This window comes from Malaclemys terrapin, chromosome 10, assembly GCF_027887155.1.
Source record: "Malaclemys terrapin pileata isolate rMalTer1 chromosome 10, rMalTer1.hap1, whole genome shotgun sequence".
In the NCBI taxonomy this organism is placed as follows: domain Eukaryota; kingdom Metazoa; phylum Chordata; order Testudines; family Emydidae; genus Malaclemys; species Malaclemys terrapin.
Genome location: NC_071514.1, coordinates 65,046,382 through 65,071,520, shown reverse-complemented (window position 1 = coordinate 65,071,520; position 25,139 = coordinate 65,046,382). Strand labels below are relative to the sequence as shown.

Here is a 25,139-nt window from a genome sequence, read left to right as displayed (position 1 = left end):
CTGTCACTCATTGATAGCAGCAGAGTTACCCCAATCGACAGTTGTCAGTGGGAGGAAATCAGGCCCCTTTCCATTCAACAAACTTACAGAAGCTTCATCCCACAAGTGGAAGATAGAAAGGACCAAACTGATCATGTGTCCCTAATCCAAACACAACCGCTGCCTTCCCTTTCCCCCTTCTTTCCCCAGCCCAAACCTTCCAGGTTGGTATTTCAAACTGGCAGTTCTGACATGGGCTCGTCTACACTTACTGCTCTTAGTGATGACACCACGTATGCCAATGGGAGAGCTTCTCCTGTCAGTGTGGATACTCCATGCCCCAAACCCTGGTCTACACTACAAATTTATGTCCGTGTATGTTGCTCAGGCCGTGGAAGCTCTCCTGTCAGCATAGGTAGCATCTTCACCAAGCACTACAGTGGAGCAGCTTCACTAGTGCAGCTACACTGCTGTAGGGCTATAAGTGTAGACAAGCCCCGAGAGGCGGTAGTTGTGTCAACAGGAGAAGCCCTCCTGCCGACATAGCGCTGTGTACACGAGAGATCGGTCAGTATAATTGCGTCACTCTGGTGTGGATTTTCCACACCCCTGAGTGATGTAGTTATTCCAACATGAATTTGTAGTGTAGACCGGGGCATAGAAATTACTCCACAGTTCATCTGATAACAGATGTGCAATTAACAGCACATAGATTCATAAAAGTGAAGGACTGGGAGGGCTTGTCTATACTTCTGGCTAAATCGGCACTGATGCGATCGATGCAGCAGTGTCAATTTAGCAAGTCTGGTGAAGACAAGCTAAGTTGATGGCAGAGCGTTCTTCCATTCACAACGTCTGTATGCCACCTCCCCGAGAGGTGGAAGGTAAGTTGGTGGGAGAGCATCTTATGAATTAGTGTAGACCAGCCTCAAGGGACCTCAAATGGTCGTCTAGTCCAGCCCCCTGCACTCAAGCCAGGACTAAGTCATAGCTAGACCATCCCTGGCAGGTGTTTGTCTAACCTGCTTTTAAAAATCTCCAATGATGGAGAGTGCACAACCTCTCTAGGTCATTTGTTCCAGTGCTTAACCACCCTGACAGTTGGGAAGTTTTTACATGTATGAAATGTACTTGGAGAATTGTAAAGTCTTGGTTGTCTCATGTTGCTGTCATCAAAATATCTTGCTTGGATGGTGGGAAGACTGCTGTGCCATGACATTCCTGCCTTATCGCCCCTCCCTGCTTGTGGTATGATTAGACTCTTTAACACTACAGGGCCTTCGATGTTATGGGCCACACTGTGGCTGGGTCCTGTATGAGTGTGCTGGGGGGAAGGAGGGCACTCCTCTTCCCTGTGACCTCCATGCAGGAGCTCCCGGGGGCTTCATACTACTGAAAATCTGGCTACTTCCATTATGAGCCTAAATGGGAGCAGAGTACTTCTGAAAACCTGGCCACTTGCTTAGGTGCCTAAATGGCCTAAATCAGTGTTTCTTAAATTGGGGCTGCCACTTATGTAGGGAAAGCCCCTGGCGGGCCGGGCCGGTTTGTTTACCTGCCGCGTCCGCAGGTCCGGCCGATCGCGGCACCCACTGGCTGCGGTTCGCGGCACCCACTGGGGCTGCTGGAAGTGGCGCGGGCCGAGGGATTTACTGGCCGCCGCTTCCAGCAGCCCCCATTGGCCTGCAGCGGCGAACTGCAGCCAGTGGGAGCCGTGATCGGCCGGACCTGCGGACGGGGCAGGTAAACAAACCGGCCCGGCCCGCCAGGGGCTTTCCCTACACAAGCGGCAGCCCCAGTTTGAGAAACACTGGCCTAAATCTACCAACATTCTCTTTATTTGCTGATAAAATGTAGAAGGGCACACACAGGTTTTTGGTTTATTTGTTTGTTTCCTAGAACACAGTGGGCTGAATTTCCCCAAAGGATCCAGATATAGCTATAGGTATTCAACAGCCACCAATACGTTCCTGCAGGGAAGCATCTACAAAAGGAGTGGTATGTCTCTGGAGAGCACAGTGATCATTGAAGCCCTAGGAAAGTGCCAGATGGTCTTAAAAGTGAGTATTGTCATGAGTTCAACAAGTGCCTCAGTGACTCACTGCAATTCATTGACACAGGAGAGTGCCCCTCCCTAGGGTGACTGCTCCATAGGAAATATTTGCTTTACCTGCAAATAAACAAATCTCTAGGACTGAGCTCCAGATTAAGTGGTAAAGAACTTTAAAGGCTAAGTTACATAAATCACTCCCTTCCCTGAATAAAACTGCTGCTTTACTGTTGTGCCATGAGAAGTGGAGGAGGAGATGAAGCCGATGTCCTTAAAAGAAACTAAGGTGATTTTTAATCACTTTCAGATCTGTATCAGCAAATTAAAAATAGCCATGGTTGTTTCTTTGAGAGCAAACTTCTGAAAGGTCTGGGATCTGTTGGGAATAAGGCATGTCTAGCACAGTATAAAATTCACTGGGCCACATAATGCTCCCATTGAACTCAATCAGTAAATTGCCACTGACTTAAATGGAGCAACAGCCCAAAGACTCAGATTGGATGCTTTATCCAGGCCAAGTTCAGATTGAGCATTATGCATAGATGCCCAGCAAGGAGAAATTAATTGCCTGTACCAATTCTGGCTTCCTTTCAAATTCACAGAGAGGGTAATTCATAGATTCTGGGCACAAAGACCCACAGAGGCGCTATGGTGAGCCTTTAGGTCAGGGGAAGGCCCACACTTTGATGTATATATGACTTCTGTTTTATTCATGACCCCTATGCACATGCCGTTGCTCATATCATATTTACTCACTTAATATTCATAATCATATTTACTCACTTAATATTCTTGTTTTACACAGTCACAATGTTATCTGAGCACCTAGGTCCTTGGGCGTAATTTGGGGGAAGATTCTGTATTCAGGGATGTGTGTGACTGGAATAATATGAACTGCTTTTATGGCATATCTGTGCTTTTACTGACCCAGACATTGAAAGAAGGCACAAAAATGTGCTTCAAGTGGAGACCACAATTTTATTAACATATCTAACAAAAGACATGGGGATTGAGCAGCTCCCTACAAAACTACCAGCAGGAACTGGGCCAGGTCTGTACCCAAGCAGACCTCAACAGAAGAAGGGGAAGCTACTCCTACCCCATCCATGCTAACTGAATAAAGGGGAGTGGCTGGAGCTGCCATGATCCCCTGCCTACCTCACTTGATGGATAAGGGTCCAGATGAGGGGTCTTTGAGCTGCATGAGATGCTCAAGCCTACATCACCACCCTGCAACACCAAGAACGAGGCCCAGTGCCTTCCAGTGCTCTGTCTTGATTCAGGCCCGCTTATAACTTGGAATTTCCTGCCAAAACTAGCTGCACTGTCCTCTCTTTTAGAATCTGCAACAAAAATTAAAACCAAAATAAACAGCAACCCTGGTTCAGCCTCTTGGGCACTGAGAGTCTGGTAGATAAACAGGTCACCACATGAGCTGCCAGTTCTGCCCTGTGGGACAATTCCTTCCTGACCCCAAACAGTAAACAGCCAAATCCCCAGACACCTAGGAAGTCCAGAAACCAACCCAAGCATACCTCCTCCTCTCCCCTCCCCCCCGAGCCAATGAGGGTAGACTAAAGGCTGGATGCTTGCATAATACCCAGCAGGCCAGGAGCCAGTAGTGTCTCCCTACAACCCCTGAACCAGCCAGATAAGTGGGAAGGGATGTGGCCACCACACCCACACCAACTTGGGCCACAGGGTGCTTGGGAGAGGAGAGCCTGGATCCTTCTCCCTCTGACCAAGGGCTCTAGAGGTGTCTGTCCCCATGCCTGATCTGGTCAATGCCCCACCCTAACTGGGAAGGGGCACAGAATGTGAGTGCTCAGAATTGGACCTATACTTGTTTTTGGTGGTAACTGGGTGACTTACTGATATTTCTATCTGCTGTGTGCTCTGTGCCAAAGGATATACTGTAAGGTGATAGCTTCACACACCATTTTCTCACTGGTATACCTCCAGCGTCTGCTTGTAACTGCTGTATAAGACACACAAATTCCCCCAAGCATAGGAAATGCAGCCTAGCACATTTTGCTATAAAAGTAAAAACAATTGGGGGGGGGAGCATAATAGTGCCCCAAAGAAGGCTCAGACAATAGGCAGTGTTTAACCTGTTCCCCTATTGTATGTGACCCACACAGGATACGAACCTGTTAGATCCCCAGCTGCAAAGCTTTAACTGAAGCTGCAGCTTGTGCTGTTAGCTCTGGAGGTCCCTGGGTCAGTTCATGGTTTGTTGGCCAAGTATTTTGTTCAAGGCATTGTGTGTAGCCAAGCTCCAGCTTTTCCCTTTCTGTCTGAAATCAAAATGTCTCTTGCATACATTAGTCTCACCCAGGCTGGGAGGCTTCCTCCCAGATACAGGTTAGACATGCCCAATAAGGCCTGATCCTGCAACCCTTATTCATGGGTGTGTGTGTGTGTGTGTGTGTGTGTGTGTGTATCTATATATATATATATATATATATATATATATATATATTAAGCAAGAAATTTTGGGAATTAATCTGACTTGTGAGTTGTTCACCTGGGTTCAGCGAATCTGCTTGTGTGTGAGTAGCGTTGACTTACATGAGTAAGGGCTGGAGGATTGGGCCATTGCTTTGTATTCCATTTTGTATTTCCTTGTCCTTGTGTGAATTGAAGCCCACAAGTTCCTGTTGACAGTGGTGTTCGCTGCACTGGCATTTTCTTTCCTAGTTGCAAGGTGTACGGATAAAGACGACCCTGGCATCCAGAGAGGAGTCTCTGAAGGAAATGGACAGTTTAAGGTAACATGGCTTCTTATCTGGCTCAGTTTCTTTCTTTAGAAACTTTCTTTAGCAGCATCATATTACCATTCTCTCTCTTTCATTTACTTTTTAGCTGTCCGTTGAGCAAGCATTGATCAGGATTACAGCATTGTTAACAATAGCTAAGGGTCACGTGGTTAAAAAAGATCTCTTTGGGATTTTTGTGTCAAAACTGTACATTCAGTGGATGATTACCACGATTGGCTGTGCAACGCCTCAGACACCTAGCTGGCTACTTGCATGTAGAGATACCTGATCTGGATCACAGTTTTGATAGTTTCATGCACACACAGGCCCTGGGTTGCTGAGGTTTTGAAAACCTGACTCTTAAGGTATAATCTTGGAGTAGTTTATATTTTGCATGATGAAAATATGCTTTGTAGCCTTCCAGAATATTTAAAGGATATTTTTCAAATATCAACTTCTTCCTTGTATATTTCTTAGTAGCTCATTCATAGCATGCTGTTATTGGGCACCCCTCTGGCTAACTAATGTACAGACACGTACGGGGATGACTATACAATAAGACCCTTACAAGCCTTGGAGGGGTGGTATTTTCCCAGACAGCTGATGTTCCTTGCATCATCAAGAAAAGCGGTTTTGTTGTCTGGTAGGCTGAGCTGGCTAATCTCCCTGTATTGTCCCTTGGCTTGGATTCCCAGCCTTTAAATAACACAGAGATCTGCACCAGGCCCTCAAAAATATAATTAGTTCAATACAGAGGGTCAGAAAGAGCATGTTTTGAGTAAATGCATTGCTTTAAAAAATATTCATTAGGAAAAGCTTTTGTTCCACAATATGAGCATTGATATCGGAGTTCAGACAGTTTCAGGCCCAGATGCACCTTCCTCTGGAATGCTGGCTGTGGGGTTTTCTGTAGAGATAAGAGCTGTTGTGTCTATTGTTCTCTGCAGAAAAGCCAAAAATGCAATGGCAGAAATGGTGAAAAAAGGATTCACTGAAGCTTGGCTACTAAAAATAATTATTCAGAACAGCGACACCTTATTTGCATTCTCTTCAGCCTAGTGTATATACTGTGGTTTAGCCAGCCCTCCATACATGCATGCAACTCCCGCTGAAACTAATGGGACTCACAGAGGCATATCCATGGGAAATACCCTTGTTCTAGACCAGGGGTCTCAAACTCAAATGATGACGAGGGCCACATGAGAACTAGTACATTGGCCTGAGGGCTGCATTACTGACACCTCCCCCTGTGCCGGCCTCGGCCCCGCCCCCACTCTACCCCTTCCATGAAGCCCCGCCCATTCCCTGCCCCCATTCCAACCCCCTCCCCAAAATCCCCACCCCAACTCTGCCCCCTCCCTGCCCCCAGGGGAGGAGTGTGGCAGGGGCTCAGGGCAGGGAGTTGGGGTCTGGGATGCAGGAGGGGTGAGGGGTGCGGTAGGGGGCTCAGGGCAGTGGGGGGAGCTGTGCGGGGTGGAGCAGGGGGTTCAGGGCAGGGGATCAGAGTGCAAGGTGCTGCATGGGGCTCAGGGCAGGCAGGCAGGGAGTCTGCCCTGCCCCCGCTGTGCGTCAGGCCCGAGCCACTCTAGGTAAATGCAGGGGGCCGCGAGGAGCTCGCGGGCCGCAGAAAATAACCCCGCCGGCTGCATGCGGCCCCTGGGCTGCGTGTTTGAGACCCCTGCTCTAGACTCAGCCATGTCTCCCTTGGTGAGAACTTGATCTGGATGTCGTTCCACAAATGACATTTTTCTCTGAGGCGACTTTTTGCTCTCAGTGGTGGGAAGAATGGTTCATTTGGTAGGGAAGGAGCAAATGAAATGTGTCTCTTCCACTGATTTGCCCACAATAGGAGCAATCCTTGTGATAGGAGTACAGTAGAACCCTCTTCACAGGGATACCAGAGACAGTGGCATTGGAAGAATTTTTGTAATGGGGGATGCTGAAAGGCATTGAACAAAACTGTAAACCATGTATATGATGGAATCAAGTCGGGGGTGCTGCTGCACACACCTCCCCCCCCACCCAGCACCACTAGTTCCAGCACCCCTGCCCATGGATAGCCTTTCCTTCCCTGTTCAGAGGAATTCCTGATGAACAGAAGTCAGCATTTTAATGCTGAAACTGCCTACAGAGCCCCTCATGGCCATGGAATTGGGCAGAAGCACTATCTACCCTGAGATAGGGACTGAGTTTGCTGCCTGTCCCATGCTGGCAGCAAGGAGAGATATATGTGACTCCTGTTATGGTGGCCAGGCATGTGTATGCATCATGGAAGGAGCCATTAACAACAAGTCTGTTGGGAAGCCATTCCTCCCCTTTCTGCATGTACCACAGGTATTGAAGGGCAGCAAGGTATCAGAGGGACAGTATGTAACTGAGACACACACACCATGCATGGCCCAAGATTCACTGAATTACCACAAGTCTTCACCATTAAGTAGTATTACTGTCTTCCATTCAGCAAGAGCTGTTGCCATTAAGTATACTTAACCTTAAATGGGTTCCTTGGGAGCTGTCCTGATTATGTCCCAATTAAGTGGACTGGGCTGTGTTTCAAAGCAATTCGCTTGATAGTTTGTTTTTAGAAGTCTTGTAGGGTACCAGATGACTTTGTGAAATAGGAGGGGCTGTTATAAAGTGTGGGGGTATGTGACAGAGTGAGCCAATCCTATTGGAGGGACGCTACCAAGTCAAAATGTCTGCATCCATCAAAGCTCTCAAATTCCCATTGCAGCCAGTGTCTGAACCTAGCAGCTGTGAACTCCTTTGTTGCAGGGAAATACTAGCGCAGCATCCACTTCATTTTTCTTTCCATGATGGGAAAATTCTGAAGATCTGCCCCTGGCAGTGGGAACAGGCCTGGGTGCTGAACATCAAACGGGGCATTCTCAGCGTTCTTCAGACCTCACCTGCAGCTGCTGGAGGTGGAACTGTTGATGAGGTGCGCGCTGCTGTACTCCAGACTGGCTTTTAGCTATCTCCTTTTTAAATGACCAAAAGTTGTTGCTGCTTCATGGCCAGTCAGTAGCCTCTGATGGTCTCACTATGTTTCCAAGGCCTGGTCCCCACTAAGCCCCCACTTCGGACTAAGGTACGCAAATTCAGCTACGTTAATAACGTAGCTGAATTCGAAGAACCTTAGTCTGAACTTACTGCGGGTCCAGACGCGGCAGGGAGGCTCCCCCGTCGATGCCGCGTACTCCTCTCGCCGAGCTGGAGTACCTGCGTCGACGGCGAGTACTTCCGGGATCGATTTATCGCGTCTAAACCAGACACGATAAATCGATCCCAGAACATCGATTGCCTGCCGCTGGACCCTCCGGTAAGTGTAGACATACCCCAAGTGGACACATCATAAAATTGGCTCTTTTCGGCATTCTTGTTGGAAGTCTAAGCAGAGCTGGCTCAACTACTACTCTGCTACCCTGGAAGGTGGCTCCTTTTTGCTCCCGAGCAGAGCAGGGTAGAGTGATGGAAGGAGACTTGTGCTGTACCTATTCTGTGGGCAAAGTCCAGACTTTCCTAACCAAGAGCCTGATTCTGCGCCCACTGAAATCAACAGGAGCTTTGTCATTGACTTCAAGGGGTTGCGAAATCAGGCTTCAAGGCTCTTAGCTGAGCATCATTTGAACACTATGTTTGAAAACATAAGGTCAAATTCTGCTGTGTTGCACTAAGGTAAATCTGGAGTAACTCATTGAAGTCAGTGGGTTTATATGCGTGCAATACAGCCATATGAAGTCTCAATGGCACTTTAAGCATGTGCCTAATATTAAGCATGTGGTTAAGTGATGCCCTGACTGGGAATGTTTTTCTGAATCAGGGCTTAAGGTACAAAACAAGTGGAGCAATATGTAATATGTGTTTAAGCAATTATGTAATTAAAAATCTTTCAGATTGAAGTTAAACCCTCCAATCTGACTTTTAAAATGCAAGATCATCTCACCAGGCCATTTTAAATGCATGTGCCTGCCCATGGTATCTGTGGCAAAGCTAATGCATTGCAAGGGACAATTCAGTTCCCTGAGCCTTTGCTACTTCAGGAAAGCAATTATAGTTAATAGCTGTAATGATCGATATAGTCTGTTTGTATTGTGTGTGAGTATATGTAGATAGGTAGCTTTATTGGTTTTGTATGTTTGTTACTAGATGGATATTCTGGGAAAATGCCCAACCAAATATCAGCGGAAAGGCTCTCTTGTTTTGAAGACAAAGGACTTAAACCTGTGTTCTCACCGGTATTCAGGTTTTATTTCCCTGCAATCCATAGCTCTGCCTAATGTGCTGGTAAGTATTGGGGGATTGGTTGTGGTCCTAACAGGAGTCCTTGCTATTTTCCTGAAGTGATTAAAAAGGGCCAGGCCTGTTTAGTATTTATAACCAAATCCTGATGTCAAATATATTTAGTGACGTGTGTTTCTGCTAATCAGAATGTTTCTGATTATTTAAATAAAAGTTACTCAGGCTCAATTACACTTTATGTATGTCCATACCTACTTAAATCCTCAGAAATAAAACCATGTTAGATTCCTTTGTTTTTGCTGAGATTTGCTGTTGTATTTAATGAACATTATCTGACAGATACAGCATGTTCCTATATGCTCATGCAACTTTAACTCTGCCCCCTTGCATTATTGCATTACAGTAACATCTTTAATGGCACAATCACAATCGACTGTATTATCAGGCTTTCTTCATCATTTAATGCACAGATTGGACAACACATAGTCAACCTTTCGATATATCTGTCTGAGGTTTTTCTGAGAGCCCATCTACCTAGTTTTTAAGTAGCAGATGAGGGCGCTGATTAGTATTTATTTTTTTATCCTCATCGTTCAATGAGCAGATCCCAGCCTCATCATAACACACCATCCCCCTATGCAGTGAGTGTAATAAGGGTCTTCTGGACTCTGGATTCAGTCATTACATACACCTGGCTTTTTGACTGCTTGTGATCTCTACGCAACTGAGAAAGGTCCTTTGGAATGGCAACACTTAAATAACCCAAGTAGCAGACAGTTTTAAAACTGATTCTGAGCTTTTTTGGCAATGAATTTTATTGATCTTCTTGTACTGAGTCATTAATCACATAACTGATTAGCAGACAGCAATGTATGGAGGGACTGGACTGGTTAAAACTCATGGGTTGGATAATCCTCCACCGCTCCAAATATATGGTGCTTAAAGAGGTGGTTTAAAACTAAAATTGGAGGGGAAAAATAGAAAGCTATGGATGAAAAAAGGCGTATGTGAGCTAAGTGTCATGTTTTTGGAAAAATCACTAACAGTTGTTTTAAAAACTTAAGGCTTTCCCAAGCACAATCAGTGTTCATGTCTGTCTTTTACAAACGCTAGCAACAGAAATAAGTCAACCACACATACTGTACCAGCCAGCTGTCAGCTACTTGACATGAATAGCTTTTTGTTGCACTCAAACCTTTGCTGGCAAAGTAGACCTGGTAAAATTGGTGCCTTATGGAATAAAATGAAACGAGTCCAGTTCATAATGAAAGTTGGTGTGAATTCCATTTCAGAAAAGGGAAGTGCAGGTCGGAAATTGGGACCTTATTAATGTATCCCTCTCTAGGAATCACAACAGGTCTAGACAGGAATGTCGCAGAGCTTGGGTTCTCTGTGAAGTCTGTGTTTCCCAGAAGAGACTGTGTGAATGGACACAGGTTGCAAAGAGTTTCTCTGAAATGTTTGTTTCTCTCAGTCGCAGCAGCAGATCCTGTCCTCCAAACTGGAATGCGCTCAGAGCTTTAAGGATGGAATCCTGGCAGAGGCCAAATGCACTGAATCCAGTCTTGTCACACCTTTCTCTAGAAAGGGCAGTGGGGCAAAGACACAGACACAGTCCTCGCTGAAACTACTTCAAGTGGAAGCAGAGATGTTGTACCAAACAGGTTACTTCATATTTCCAGTAACAGCAAATTAAAGTGATTTCCTGGGAAGAGGTGGAAAAAAAGTATGTGGGCTGCCTCTTGCCTTCAGTCTGCCTGTAGGAACTCCCATTTTACCAGATCTTTCCTTTCACGTGCTAAAAGGCATGGAACGGTAGACTGTAACTGTGGATCTTGGGCTGATGCCCATTGCCTGCTCTGGGAGACAGGGCCCTGAGGTTCTATAGGCCTGGAAGGAAGTGAGTCTCCAAAAATGGTGAGGCTGGTATCTACAAGTGAGAGCTCGCAGCTCTGACTTCCTCCATGGCCGACTCCTGTTCCGTGTCGTTCCTAACCCTGGACCTGCAGCCATAAGCACCGACTTCCCCTCTGCCCTGTGGGTGCTTGACGCTCACTACCTCCGCCCCCGCCCCACCTTGCCCCGCCCCAATTCCACTCCCTTACCCCAAGTCCCTGCCCTGCCTCTTTACCGCCTCCTCCCCTGAGCGCGCTGTGTCCCCACTCCTTCCCCGCCCTCACGGAAAATCCTAAGCGCCACAAAACAGCTATTAGGCAGTGGGTGGGAAGCACTGGGAGGGGGAGTAGCGGGGACGCGGTGCGCTCGGGGGAAAAGGAGGTGAGGATGGGGTGGGGGTAGGGTGAGCTCGACTGCTTGTGGGTGTGGAGCACCCGCTAATTTTTCCCTGTGGGTGCTCTAGCTCCGCAGCACCCACGGAGTTGGCGCCTATGCCTGCAGCACTGATTGGGGCCCTCCCCAATGCACATACTCCCCCTGCAGTGGCAGAGTGTGCTGCTTAGCTCTCCCCAGTGTATGGTGCCTAAAATATCAGAAATTCCAATGGACTTCAAAGGAATATGCCAAGTAGAGCCCCGTTTCCATCCATTTCCTCATCTCCCTGGGCCTGTCTCCATTGGCAGAATGAATCTGGTGAAGCCAATGGAAGGTTTGCGTGAGTAATGATTAAGGAATGGAGATCTAAATGGGGAAACCTTTCATTTTACTGGTGCATATTTCCTTATAATTTATTCTGTTTTTAAAAAAATTCTAATTTCTCAGAATATCCATATACATATGCTGACATAAGAAGACAAGGCCGCTAAGAGTTTATAGTAAGAGTCCAAACATGTCTCTTTGGCACCCAACATTCCAGTTGAGTTGACTGGGAGTTCAGAAATAGAGGATCGGGCCAGTAACAAGACATAAGTAGATGGGGAGTGATGAAAACAGGCAGGCAAGGTGTGGGAAGGAGAGTATGTGATTGGTTTTTGTTTCATGTGTGTCTTGTTTGTTCCGTGTCTTTCTATGACTTTTCCTTGCAGGTTACATGCTCCTTTAGGCAGTGTACTTAAACACATGCTTAATTTTAAGCATGCGAGTACATCCGTTGACTTCAATTTAGCATATATTTTAGAATTTTGCTGAACGGAAGCTGTAGATGTTGTCCTCACTGCCAAAAAAGGTGTATTTTTACTGTGGTCTAACTAATACTTGTTAGCGGTCCTCTGTTAAATCCTAGTGGAGACAAAACATGGTAGTTTTTAATGTGAGGTAGGTGGGTGAGATCAGCGCTAAATCCCTATCTATGGTTGACCTTATTTATTTAACTTGCAAAACTACAGTGCCTTGTCTACACTAGGAATTTACATAAATATTAATTATCCCACAGTAGAAACACATATTTTTTGGCCGTGAAGACATAGCCTCAGAGCATAAGATTCCCCAGGTTTTAGTGTTAGCCACAGAAAATAGTTGACTGCTGCATAGTTGATTTTTCCCCCCATGTGTTTCCAGTGGACTCCAATGATCTCTATGTGAGTAATATGCTGTATGAAAGGGAAGACAATGAGAGGCCATCCACAGGAGAGGAAGTGGCTGAACTGGTGCGGAAGCTCTGCTTAGCACACAGCATGAGTTTTGAGGTAAGCCTTTTTTTTAATACAACATCCACTTCATGTTCTTTAGTGGCATAACCAACCATTTGGTGCGATGATGTGGTTCACACATGTAGTCCATGACTCCCAGCAAGGCAAGTTAATATCCTAATATCGTTTGTCCCTTTTAATCATTCCATAGGAACCAAGCCTCGGTAGGAAGGGTGTGAACTGGGATTCAAGAGGCATAGGATGATCTTCTTATTTATTAAGATTAGGATTGTGGTAAGCATGGAGAGGTCCCAGGCTGAATCAGGGCTCCATTGTACTAGTACTATACAAATAGAGGAAAACATGATCACTGCCCTAGAAAACTTAAAATCTAAATTGAAACAGGGTATAGCAAAAAAGCATAACAAACAATGGGAAGGAAGGAGGATATGGGTAACAGCAACAAGATTATATGGATTTGTAGGTCAGTTACTGCACACATGGTTCCAAATCATTTGAAAGTATTTTTTTTAAAGAAAGAAAATCAGCTACTCCCGACTGCTGCTCAGGTCTACCCATTATTAACCTGCTGACTTCTTGCCGGATTCTGTTTCTACCCCGTCACAGGTTTCCTTTGTAGCTTTGGGCAAGTTACTCAAGCTTTCTGTGTCTCAATTATCCATCTGTAAAATAAGGCTCATAATATTTCCCTCCCTTAGTCCCCTAGAGAAGTAATTATAGCTAGCGTGTGTGAGGGGCTCGAATACGATGGTGGTGAATGCCATTGTAAAGCTTGCGCATATATAGGATTAAATAGTGGTTGTTCCTTGCAGTGTAGTTGCCCAATGCTTAATGCTTGTTTTCATAGGAGTGTGTACAGTGTCCAGGGTCATGCTAAATGCTTTTAAAATTGTTACAGATTTATTCATGAGATGTAACAGGAAAGACTCAAATAGCTATTCATAATTATAGCTCTAATGTAACCATATTACAATTGCTGTGTGAGATCATGCTAAATCACTTTAAAGCAATAGGGTAAAGGTGACCACAAGTTCTTTTATTTGTTGCAAAATATCTGGTTTCCTATATCGCATGGCTGGAAAATGATTATATATTTATTTAATATGCTGAATAGATTTGGGCCAAATTAATCCCTGGCATAACTCTTTTGCATTCATTTGAGCTACATCAGAGTTGAGGTTTGGCTCAATTTGTCCCTATTAGAACTCTTTGAGGAGGCAGAGAGGAGAGAGAATGGTGTACTGTAACTACCTTTCAAATTGGTTCAGTGTTTAGGACGTAAAAATATATTCATTTATTTATCCTTAATTCTTTCCAAAATAAATATCTATTTAACTAACCTTTTTAAAAGGCTGGAAAAATGTATGAGGTGCCACTTTATATGTAATAATTTGAAATGTCTCAGAGTTTCATTACTCTGTATTAATTTTAATAAAATAGGAGAGTGATGCTTTCACATGGTATATAGCTGAGGACCCAAAGTGGAATGTTTGAATTAGCAGTTAGCATTGTCATAAAGCACAGGCTGATAGGTTTGAGTACTGCTGGCATGACCTCATGTTGAGATTCTCTTCCAGCCTCCAGAATTGAGATGAAAGATCCCCGTAAATGGATTTGTTAAATGTAAAGGGTGTCTTGGGAACCTCCACTCATCATTTGCTGTCATACATCTTTGTTTTTTGGTGGTCAGGGAGATGATGGCTTCATTCTCTTGCTCTGTTCGTTATTCAGTCTAATTGTGTAACATAGGGACTAGGGTGATAAAGTGTGTTGTGAAGGGCTTGATCCTTGATGTCAATGAGAGTTTAGCCTAAGGTCTGTGTGATTTGTTGTTGCAGTAATTGAGGGGCCCCAGTCAGGGATATAGGGGGTTGTCCATAGGCACTGTCCATGCTTGCAGTCCAAGGGGGGTTAATAATCTGACCCATTACTTACGTTTCAATTACCATAAAGATTATGGATCACATTCTGCTCTCAGCTATGCTGGTGTAAAAGAGCCACTCCAGATTTACATCAGCACAGGGTGAGTGGAGAATTTGGCCCTGTCAGTCCAATTTTGTAAAGCACGGATCTCAATGAGAGCTGCGGGTGCTCGATGCTTGGAAGGACTGAGCCCACTTCTATGGGGTGATGACTGTGGATTCGGTGGTGCTCCTCAAGATAGCCTTAATCCCCTCAAGCCAGCCTAGCCTACTTCAAGCAAAACCATTGCTGCTGAGCCTTAAATGGCTGTGTGTGTTCGTGGTAAGTTCTAGTAATAACCTACAAAGCTGCTTCTTTCTGGGGAGAACTTACTTATCAGCTGTCTGCACACCTTGAGAAATAGGAACTTTCCAATAAGAATCCCTCCCCCTCACCTAAGGCATTATGAAGGGCAGATGCCATTAAAATATGGGTGAAATGTTTTGAGAGCCCCATGGGCTGCAGCAGTGCAAGCTTTTGGTGCATCATTGAGCTTCCACTTTACATTGGAGGGGCCTCCATGATAAGTGAGAGGCCTGTCTGTCAGCTATGTTCATTCTCTCCTTGACTTCTCTGTTAGATTGGCAACACGAGTGTCAGTTCATATTGGTTATGTTCTTTGTAATGTAGATACCTGTCCAGTGGGAAGTACAGAGATCATCATGATGCCTTTCATGTAGGGTACTGAGCAGTCAACAGATGATGTCAGATCACTACTGACCTGAGGTGAATTTACAGCAGTGACCTGAAAGAGAGAGGCTCCATATCCCATTCTGTTTCTTGCCAATAATAAAGTAGAACAATATGAAAAAAATAGATATAAAAACCAAAGACTGTGCTTGTCACTTAAATGTTACCTATGTTAAACATATAGCTAAAGAAGCGGCATGGTCTAGTGGGTAGGGCTGATCTGGGTTCTATATCTAGTTTGGCCACTGACCTGCTGTGTGACCTTGGACAAGTCACTTCTGCCTCAATTTCCCCCCCATATTTTTAGATTAACTCTTTGGTGCAGGGATAGTCTCTTAATTAATATATGTATATACAGCACCTAGCACAATGGGACCTTGGTCTCCATTGGGGCCTTCAGGTGCTACTGGAATACAAACAACAACAGTTGGGGTGAAATTTTACCCCGGAGAAGCAAATCCTTCTGGCTCACTTAAGCCCCAAAGGGACCCAGGTAAAGGGAGGTGAGGCACAGGATTTGGGGAGAGTATGGAGGGCGTGCATACTGCCCTGAAGTTGTGGAACCCAGCTCTGCAGGGGATTGCTGCCTGTTGTTTAATATAAATATACAAACTCTCTTGTCTCCAGTGAGGGAGTGTGGACCTCTCAGGCAATAATTGGTTCTGGTCAGTGGTTAATGAGCTCAAAGGGTGAGTATAGGTATTTGTTCAGTGTAGCATGAGAGTTGGGGAGAGAGGTCACAGTCACAATTGGAACAGGGGGACTCCAAGTCAACCATGCTAAGTTACAACCTCAGTAGTTACTCCTCGCCTATTAGATGGCTATAATTGTTTGACCCTTGTATCACAGGCCAGCAAAGGCCAGTGAGTAAGGGTAAGACTGGGGAGAAGGAAGGAGGACTGCCTGGATCTTTGTTGGCATGATAGAAAGTTCCCTGTCTGAGTATTAGGTAGTTCCGCTGCCCCTTTAGCTGAACAGACGGGAGCTAAGTGTGACTAGCGGAGCTATAAAAGTAATCTCTCCCAGTAAATGAATGATTAATTTTATATGTGCTGGACCTTGCAAAGAGAATGTGTGATGGCGTTTAAGAACAGATTATGAAGCTCTGTGCTGTTTGGAAAATTTCATAATACTGCCACTTTGGACTCAAAAAGCTATTTCAAATAAGGTGTGGAGCCCTTTTAAAATGCAGAAACCAGGATAAAGTGTCCCCAAGGGAATGATAGTTAATTTCCCCAGTAGCCATTGAGTGTCATGTGTGTCTCCAAAAAGCCACACTGATTTCTTGTATGGGAGACTTGTTTTGTAAATTGCTAAGATTAGCACAAGTAGCTGTTGTCTGTTCAAATGTCCAAAAGAGAGTTAAATTATTCATAATATGCATGTCCCAACACTGGAGACAATTGGTTGTCAGCTGTTTTCAGTGTTCCATGAGACTCCTTCTGTGTGACAAGAAGTTTGAAATGGGACCCGTATTATTCCCCCATCCCCCTTTTTCTGTTTTTCATTCACCTCATTCCAACCAATATAATGTCCTATGGGCCAGGAAGGGAGTTATGGGAATGGTCATGGCGTTGTCTGGGAGACTGCTTCCTTGGCAGCCATGTGTCGCTTATTTGTCTCCCTATTGTCTGGCTCTGAATGAGGCAAGATTATGCATATTGTTCAGGAAACAAAAACAAGAATAAATAGAGAGGAAAATCCCCCAAAACAGTGAACAGTGCGAAGGAGGAGGGGGAAATTGTGTCACTCCCCAGGAAGCTGAGGGTTTTTAAAATGCCATTATGAGAATGGATTGAATTTCAATGTGGATGGAGATTAGCTAATGGACCATTAACAGAACAAGCGCAGAATAAAAAAAAATGTCAAAGAAAGGAGAGAAGCAACTGTCACTTTCAGAGACTCTTGCAGTGAGGCTCTGATGCAGGTTCTGAAGTGGCCTCCATTAACATTGTGGTACTGGATTGACAGCCCTTGAGAATGCCGCCCTCTATTCACCAAACAGGTGCAGCATGGGCAGTGGCACAGCTAGCTCCCCCACACTGCCCTATTACTGCGTTCCCCACCAACCCCCAGCTCTGACCTGGATGGGTGACCTCTAGGATCAAGAGGTTAGTTTGTTCTTCATCCCCATTCATTCCTTGGCCTCACTCCTAAAGTGTTCAGAAAAGTTGCTAATCAGTACCAATTTGGGTGGTGTCTATGGTGTGGACACTTGTGGGCTGTGAGTTGGACTCATGGCTTTTGATTCTAGGGAGCAAAGCTGAATCCTACCCTGGTAACATAGGTATTGGAAGAGAAAAGGAGATGGGGAGACAGTATAGATTGCTTTGCTTTTAGCAGCTACGACTGTTCCTTACCTCCTGGACTTGTCAGCACTTACTCTTAGTGCACAGTTGGCCTCAGTTATGAACAGAAAACATCACATACCCTGAATTCTTAGAAGACAGAAATGGAACAGATCTGTTAGGTCAATTTGTCCCTCTCAATGCCAAGCCAGGACTGCACCCACTAAATATCTACCGCTGTTTTGTCCAGTCTAGTTTTAAATATCCCAAGTGATTGGACTTCTGCCACTTGCCATGGGAGACTGTTCCACACTTTAATGGAGCCCACTGTCAAGGAGTATTTGCAGACCTTAGGTGTACTACGTTTGTATGGATCTAAATAATTCCTCTCCTTCCTTGGTGTTTACATGATCCACACATTTGTTGACAGTTATCACGCCTTCCCTTAGCTGTCACTTAGCAAAATGATTGCTTTTTAAATCTTTCATTGTAAGCCATCTCCTCCTCCCAGCCATCAGCCGGTTTTGTTGCTTTTCTGTCAGGGCCGGCTCCCGGGTTTTGGCCGCCCCAAGCAGCCAAAAAAAAAAAAAAAAAAGCCGTGATCGCGATCTGCAGCAGCAATTTGGTGGGAGGTCCTTCGCTCCGAGCGGGAGTGAGAGACCGTCCGCCAAATTGCCGCAGAATAGCTGGATGTGCCGCCCCCCTCTGGAGCGGCCTCCCCAAGCACCTGCTTGCCAGGCTGGTGCCTGGAGCCGGCCCTATTTTCTGCTTGGAGTTTGTCAATATCTCCTGGTAATGCCCTGACCTGAAATGACTACAATATTCTAGGTGTTTGTGCATTCCAGCTGCTTAAGAGAGGGACCCTTACCCCAGCTTTTACATATGCCTCCTAAAATTGCATTAGCTTTTTTTTTACTGCCCTACTCTGTTGTAAAGTTATGTTTAATTTGCTCTCTGTTCCCACTTCCAAGTCTCTTCCAACATTAATGCTTCCTAATTGACTTCCCATTGACTATTGGTGGGTTGGATTATTCTCCCCTGAACAGAGATTAATCTGCTTTTTTCCAAGTGGAATCACAGTTTGTTATTTTCAGGCACCTTTGTATTATTCCACTGTACTCATTGGGGTTCACAGCTCCTCCCAGCTGAATATCTGCAAATTTCATTGACGTGCTCTTTACTCCCTCTCTTAGACCTTTAATGAAAATATTAAACGAGACTGAGCCTAACAGTGATCCCTATAGCACGTCGCTAGGCATCTCCTTTAAGCTTTGGTGTAAATTATTAACCTGTATTTACTGTCCTGCTGGTTTTTAGTCTGAATTACATGTTTGTATATCAGGCCATTCAAATTAATGTTATGAGTTGGGCTGGCTGAATTTTTTTTTGTCTAAACTGCATTTTGTCAGACTTTTTTTTTAAATAAATGAATTTTTCCATGGAAAAGTACCTATGTTTTGTGAAAACCACACATTTTTTTGGCTGAAAACTTTTGGTTTTAGATGAAAATTTTCAGTTTTTCAACAAAAAGTCAGAGTTTTCCACAAGAAAAGAACCCAATGTTTCAACCAGCACTAGTTGAGAACAAATTTTCTGGAGACATGCTAGCAATACCCAAATCCATCTATTGCTTTCCCTTGTCCACCAATCCTGTTATTGCTCATGATTCCATTATCCTCTAGAAGTTTTAGGAGTGGTTTTCCTATTTTACTCAGTTATAAATTAATCATATACATGTGTAAAGTGCTATTATTTATCTGTCTTAGGTACTTATATGGCTCCCATTACCATAGTGATGGGAGGACAAGCTTTAGTGTATTTATCCTCACAACACCTCTGTGAGTTAGGAAAGTATTATTATCCACATTTGACAGATGAGAAACAGAGGCAGAGGAGCCTAAATGACTTGCCAGAGGTTACACAGGAAGTCTGTGATAAAGCAGGGATTTAACTCCAGCTCCCCACAAGTCCTAGGTTAACACCCAAACCACTGGACCATTCTCTTGCTCCACTGACACATCCATTGTGAATTCAGCGGTATTGCGAGTGTTATAAATCAGCACTGAACTTGGCCCAGAAATGCAAATATTCTTTGACTGCTTTACTTCAGGGTGCAAGGGTCTTTTTTAACCTTGATGTTAGGTTGTGTTGAGATGGTGTAGTCAGGTAAGCTATAACCTTACTGAGAACCCTTCACTCAGCATTAAAAAATGATTTGTTTTTCCTCTTACACATACCTCAAGAAATTTTGTAATTCTAGCAAGAACATAAACATTATTTCCCCCTCTTTGACAACATAAATATTAGAGTGTATTTGAAATCGGGAGGTAATGTAATAAACTATGAACTGAAGAGGTGTTTAGTTTTTTCCAGATAAAAGTATTTTTGTTGACATTAAATACAAGCACTTACTCTGTTTAAAGCTTATTACCTTATTTGCTGCCAACTACTAGAGCTTATAAAGTCACAGGGGAGGTTGTTTTGAGAATGTGTTCAGTCTGATTATTAGTGTATGGGTTTTATGCAAGTATGGTTTCCTTTTATCTGATACTATTAGCATGCTGCTTCTGAATTATATAGTTCCCTCTTCTCCTTACTCTTGAAAACTGAAGGTGTCTTAGATTGTCTTTCTTTAATTGAACATGTGTTAGAAAAATATAACTTCCTTGAATTGAAGATGAGTGCTGAAATGAAACGGAGTTGGTCTGCTGAGGCCCCTACATCAGTGTTTCTCAAACTGGGGTCGCCGTTTGTGTAGGGAAAGCCCCAGCAGGCCGGGCTGGTTTGTTTACCTGCCCCGTCCGCAGGTCCGGCTGATCGCAGCTCCCGCTGGCCGCGGTTCGCTGCTCTAGGCCAATGGGAGCTGCTGGTGGGCCGAGGGACTTACTGGCCACCACTTCCAGCAGCCCCCATTGGCCTGCAGCGGCGAACCGCAGCCAGTGGGAGCCGCAATCGGCTGGACCTGCGGGTGGGGCAGGTAAACAAACTGGCCCGGCCCGCCAGGGGCTTTCCCTACACAAGCGGCGACCCCAATTTGAGAAATACTGCCCTACATTATTACTGCTTGGGGCATTTTTCCCAATCTCCTGACATGCTTTCTTTAGACCCCAGTCATCAGCAATTCTTTCTCACTTTGATTGGACACTTTCATCCCTTTCCTTCTCTGTCAGTTGTCGCACATTTCCAGTTAGCTAAATCAGGGCCATAATAAGGTTAAGTATTTAAACGAATACTTAATTTTAAACCTGTGTGTGCTCCCCTACCCCGTTCATCAAAGAACTAATGCCCCGATTCAGCCAGGTAATTTAGGGTGTGCAAATCCCAATGAAGTCAATGGGATTTCAGCACCATTTTAAAACTGTTATGTACTTGCCAAGTAGGAGTGGGATTAAACACATGCTGAAGTGCTTTGCTAAATTGGGGCCTATCTAGTACATATAGTTAAAATGAAGCAAGTGAGATGCTGATATTAAAGAGAGAAGGAAAGTCACAACTCCTAGGTCTTAGGCCTTGATCCAAAGTCCATTGAAATCTGTGGCAATTTTTCCATTGAGTTCAATGGGCGTTGGATCAGATCCTTTAGTTTTTGCATTAGTTTAGAATTGAAACTGGGTAAAAGTTTCAAAAGTGTCTCAAAGACTTAGGAAACACAGTCCTATAGAAGGACAGTGAAGTTTAAATGCCAACAGGATTTATAAACGTTACCTATTACTTGTTGTGTCCCTTTACAAAGAGCAAAATAAGTGTATTATTCAGTCTAAAATGACTATTATTAGATTAAAGGAAACAGCAACAAGGAAGAGACACAATAAAGCTTGGAAAAAAGAGAGCACAGTGTGTGTGGATGGGTGTATCTCCTTCGCACTGTCTGCAGCACCTCTGAAAATAGAAAATGGCTGCCCACATGACCCAGATCAGGAGAGCATTTAAGCATTGTGTGTAAGTCCATCTGTATTCAGCAAAGAACTTAAGTGCTTGAGTCCTATTGACGTTTTGTAGCTACAGCACCAAGACTGTTAGATGCATAAGGCCAATTTGTGAACCCCTTACTCACACAAGTGCTCAGCAGTTACTCACACAAGTGCTCCTATTGACTTCAGCGAGGCTACTCGTGTGAGTAGCTACAGGGTTATTGCACTCATGCCCATTGCTTGTACAATAAATGTTCTGACACAGATTTTTACCAATGCTTTGGAAGAAGTCTATTAAGTATACTTGTCTGGATGTTCTGCCAGATACAGGATATCAATGACTCTCCTAAGTTTATAATGTTCAGGGTTTGGTGGTTTCATTTTTGAAGGTGCCTGTAAAGATAATGCTGGAATTATCTTGTTCTTTTCTTTTTAGTGTATTTTATTTTGGTTAGATTAATGTGCTATTGCTGCGCAAAGTCCAATTAGAACAAAAACATAAAGAGTTATACACACACGGACCTGTGAAAGTATTCTAAAAAAAATTGATATGGTAAGAGATTACTCCATCTACTTACATAGTGCCAGCTCCTTTTTAATGAAACCTCCTGGCAGGCTTTAATGAAGATCTAATTCTGGCATGGGATTATACCAAGTTCTCGTTGCTCTTGGAAGCAGTTTTGGAGCTCTCATTTTCCACATAAATAGTAAGAAACCTGTAAATGATTGGGCTGTTTACCAAGGAGGCAGTTCTGTGTAGAAACCCACTGCAAGTGTACAGGATCACAGGAAATTTCAGGACAGCTAGAAGTTAGGGAGCCAAATTAGATCTGCCCCCTGTTTTTTGGAGCTGTGATCTGGCAGAATTAAACCATGCACGCTCTCTCTCTCGTCTAGGTATATATATGTGTGTGTGTGTGTGTGTGTGTGTGTGTGTGTGTATATGACCCATAGTGATGTCTTTTGGTAAGAATAATATTTTTACTTTACAGCCTTTCAAATCTGAAATGAATAATTTAAATTAATCCAGTGATATTAATCCAATTAAAGTGCAACACCAACTAAAGCTTGGACACCTTAAAATGTATGGTATGTTAAAAGAAAAACACAAGTCTCCAGGTGTAATAAAATATCATCCTAATCCTACAGGAGATCAAAAATACTTAGAATAAATAGGGTTTATCAAAATCAGAGGTGTTATTTGGTAAGTAATTCCCTTCCCACCAGAGGACAGTCTGTATGTGGATAATAGGAAGTTTCAGATAATTGGGGTTTGGATAGATAAGACTCCTGTATAAAAATCAAAAGCACACTGTCTTTGCTGAGCATGCATAACTCTATTTACATTAAGTGAGCTGTGTGCAATATGTGGAGAATACAGACCTATGTTTGTTTAATGTGATTTCTTGATGCACAGTTTTCATTACTTTCACAGTTGTGTAGTCTTTGAGGATTTGTTTTAGTGATTTCTAGCTTGGAGCATTTGTATGTAACAGTGGTACTGATATAAAAAAGGGGGACCAGCTCCGGTAACCAGATGAAAAGAGAAGCTACCACAGCTATTTGTTTCAGGGAAAAGGCCTCCATTAAAAAAGGAGACAATCAATCACTTGTGAGTTTCCATAGTAAAACTCTACACAAAAATCAGTGACCAGAACTGTACAGGAACCAGAATTTCCAATTTGCAGGAAATTTAATTTTTAGATGTTTTTCTAAACTAAATTTAATCAAAATTGAGATGTTCCCCTGGAAAGATTTGATTTGAAGACATGGTATTTTCTGATGGAAAAGTGTTCCATCAAAAGAAAATTTGACGAGCTCTGTAAGTGACCATGAGAACTACAGAGAAACATTTGCTTTTCTCCAAATGTATCCATCTTAAAATATCATAGCTGAATATTGGCCAAAATAAGCAGGTAGATTCCAAAATAAGTCTCATCAGGAGTAAGCATGGAATGAAGAGGACTAAAAAACTTTACCTGGAAAATGTCTTAAGAGTAGAACTCGCCACATTCTGAAGGAGGCACCTGACTGGGGAAAGAAACTATGGTCAAGAAATAGATTCCAGACCAGCAACACACAAGCCCATAATTAGATACAAGATTCTATGACTATGGCTATGTTTTAGTTACGGGTATTTTTGGCAAAAGTCATGGACAGGTCACAGGCAGTAAGCAAAAATTCACGGCCCGTGATCTGTCCCTGACTTTTACCCTGACTAAAACTTGGGTGTGGGTGGGTGGCATGGTTCAGGAGGGTGGTCCTGGGGGCACCGTGAGGGAGGGGGGAGGGGAGTCACAGCCCAGGGGCGCTGCGGGTGCTGGGGGGGGGTATTGCGGCCAGGGGGGTGACGCAGGTGGTGGGGTTGGGGCAGGCTCCCTACCCAGTACCTGGGAAGCGGCGACCCAGCTCCTAGCTCCATGTGCTGCCTCCGCTCCGCCCTAAGCCCTGGTTCTTCAGCTCCCATTGGCTGGGAACTGCAGCTAATGGGAGCTACAGGGGCGGTGCCTGCGGGCGGATGCAGCATGTGGAGGTAGGAGCTGAAGGAGGGCAGTTGCTGTTGGCCTTACACAGAGCCCCCCCCCCGCCCCAGGTAAGCACCGCCCCAGGCCCCAACCCTCAGCCCTGAGCCCCCTACACCCAAACTACTCCTGCTCAGGGGAGGGGGCGCCAGAGATTGCCTGAGCAGCGGCCAGTGTGCCTGGCCCAGGGGCTGCCTGAGCTGCTCAGGTGGCCCCCGGGCAGGGCCGGCTCCAGGCACCAGCGAAGAAAGCAGGTGCTTGGGTCGGCCAATGGAAAGGGGCGGCACGTCTGGGTCTTCGGCTACGGGTCCCTCAGTCCCTCTCGGAGCGAAGGACCCGCCGCCGAAGAATGAAGCGGCGCAGTAGAGCTGCCGCCGAAGTGCCACTGATCGAGGCTTTCTTTTTCTTTTTTTTCCCGCTTTGCCGTTTGGGGCAGCAAAAAAGCTGGAGCCGGCCCTGTCCCCGGGCCAGGCGCACCAGTGCTGCAGAAGTCAAGGAGGTCACGGAAAGTCACAGAATCCGTGACCTTCGTGACAAACACAGAGCTTTAACTATGACCATTCCTGGAAGAGATGGCAGTCTGCCAAAACTGGCCAACTGCAAAAGATCTGCTTGTTTAGTTAATCTTTCCAACATCAGGCTTTAGAGAATGAAAATTAGCACTAATAGTGCAGTATACATCCAAAGGGGTTTGGGAAGAGCAGCTCTTTACTCTTTATCAGTGCATCATGGACTTGCACAGTCTAGTCCAGTCGCTCTGCTTTTCAGTGCCTTCTTAGAACTGGAAAACTTGATTTAGTTCCAAATCAGCATTAGTTTCCTCCAGCTACATGTACATTGATGTGGCAATGCACTAAATACTAAAAGAGGCACTGTTCAATTTAGGCCCAAATTTTCATGTTTTTAAATAAATTGACATGAAATAAATTCTCTCAGCTTTGTGTACGTTACTTCACAGAGGGGAGATGTAACTCATTAATAAATCACTAAGATAAACGATGTTTTGCATAAGTGCTACGTATCATATAATATTATACTTTGTTATTGTGTTGCTTGTACTGTGGTAACGCCTAGGAGCCCCCGTCATGCAGCAACACCCCATTGTGCAGGGTGCTGTGTGCGAGGTGGAGGTGCTGTGTGTAAGAACTCTGTGTAGCTAGAAAGCTTGTCTCTCCCACCAACAGAAATTTG

At 44.6% G+C, this 25,139-nt stretch overlaps 1 protein-coding gene across 1 annotated transcript in view; it reads left to right on the top strand.

Moving 5' to 3' along the window:
- LOC128844959 (uncharacterized) overlaps positions 1-25,139 on the top strand; it is a 188,726-nt gene that overhangs the window by 13,217 nt on the left and 150,370 nt on the right. Inside the window, exons 3-8 of the mRNA XM_054043145.1 lie at positions 1,879-2,039; positions 4,730-4,800; positions 7,564-7,729; positions 8,938-9,075; positions 10,505-10,694; positions 12,484-12,611. Coding sequence (XP_053899120.1) covers positions 1,879-2,039; positions 4,730-4,800; positions 7,564-7,729; positions 8,938-9,075; positions 10,505-10,694; positions 12,484-12,611 — 854 coding nt within the window. The remainder of the gene's footprint in view (positions 1-1,878; positions 2,040-4,729; positions 4,801-7,563; positions 7,730-8,937; positions 9,076-10,504; positions 10,695-12,483; positions 12,612-25,139) is intronic.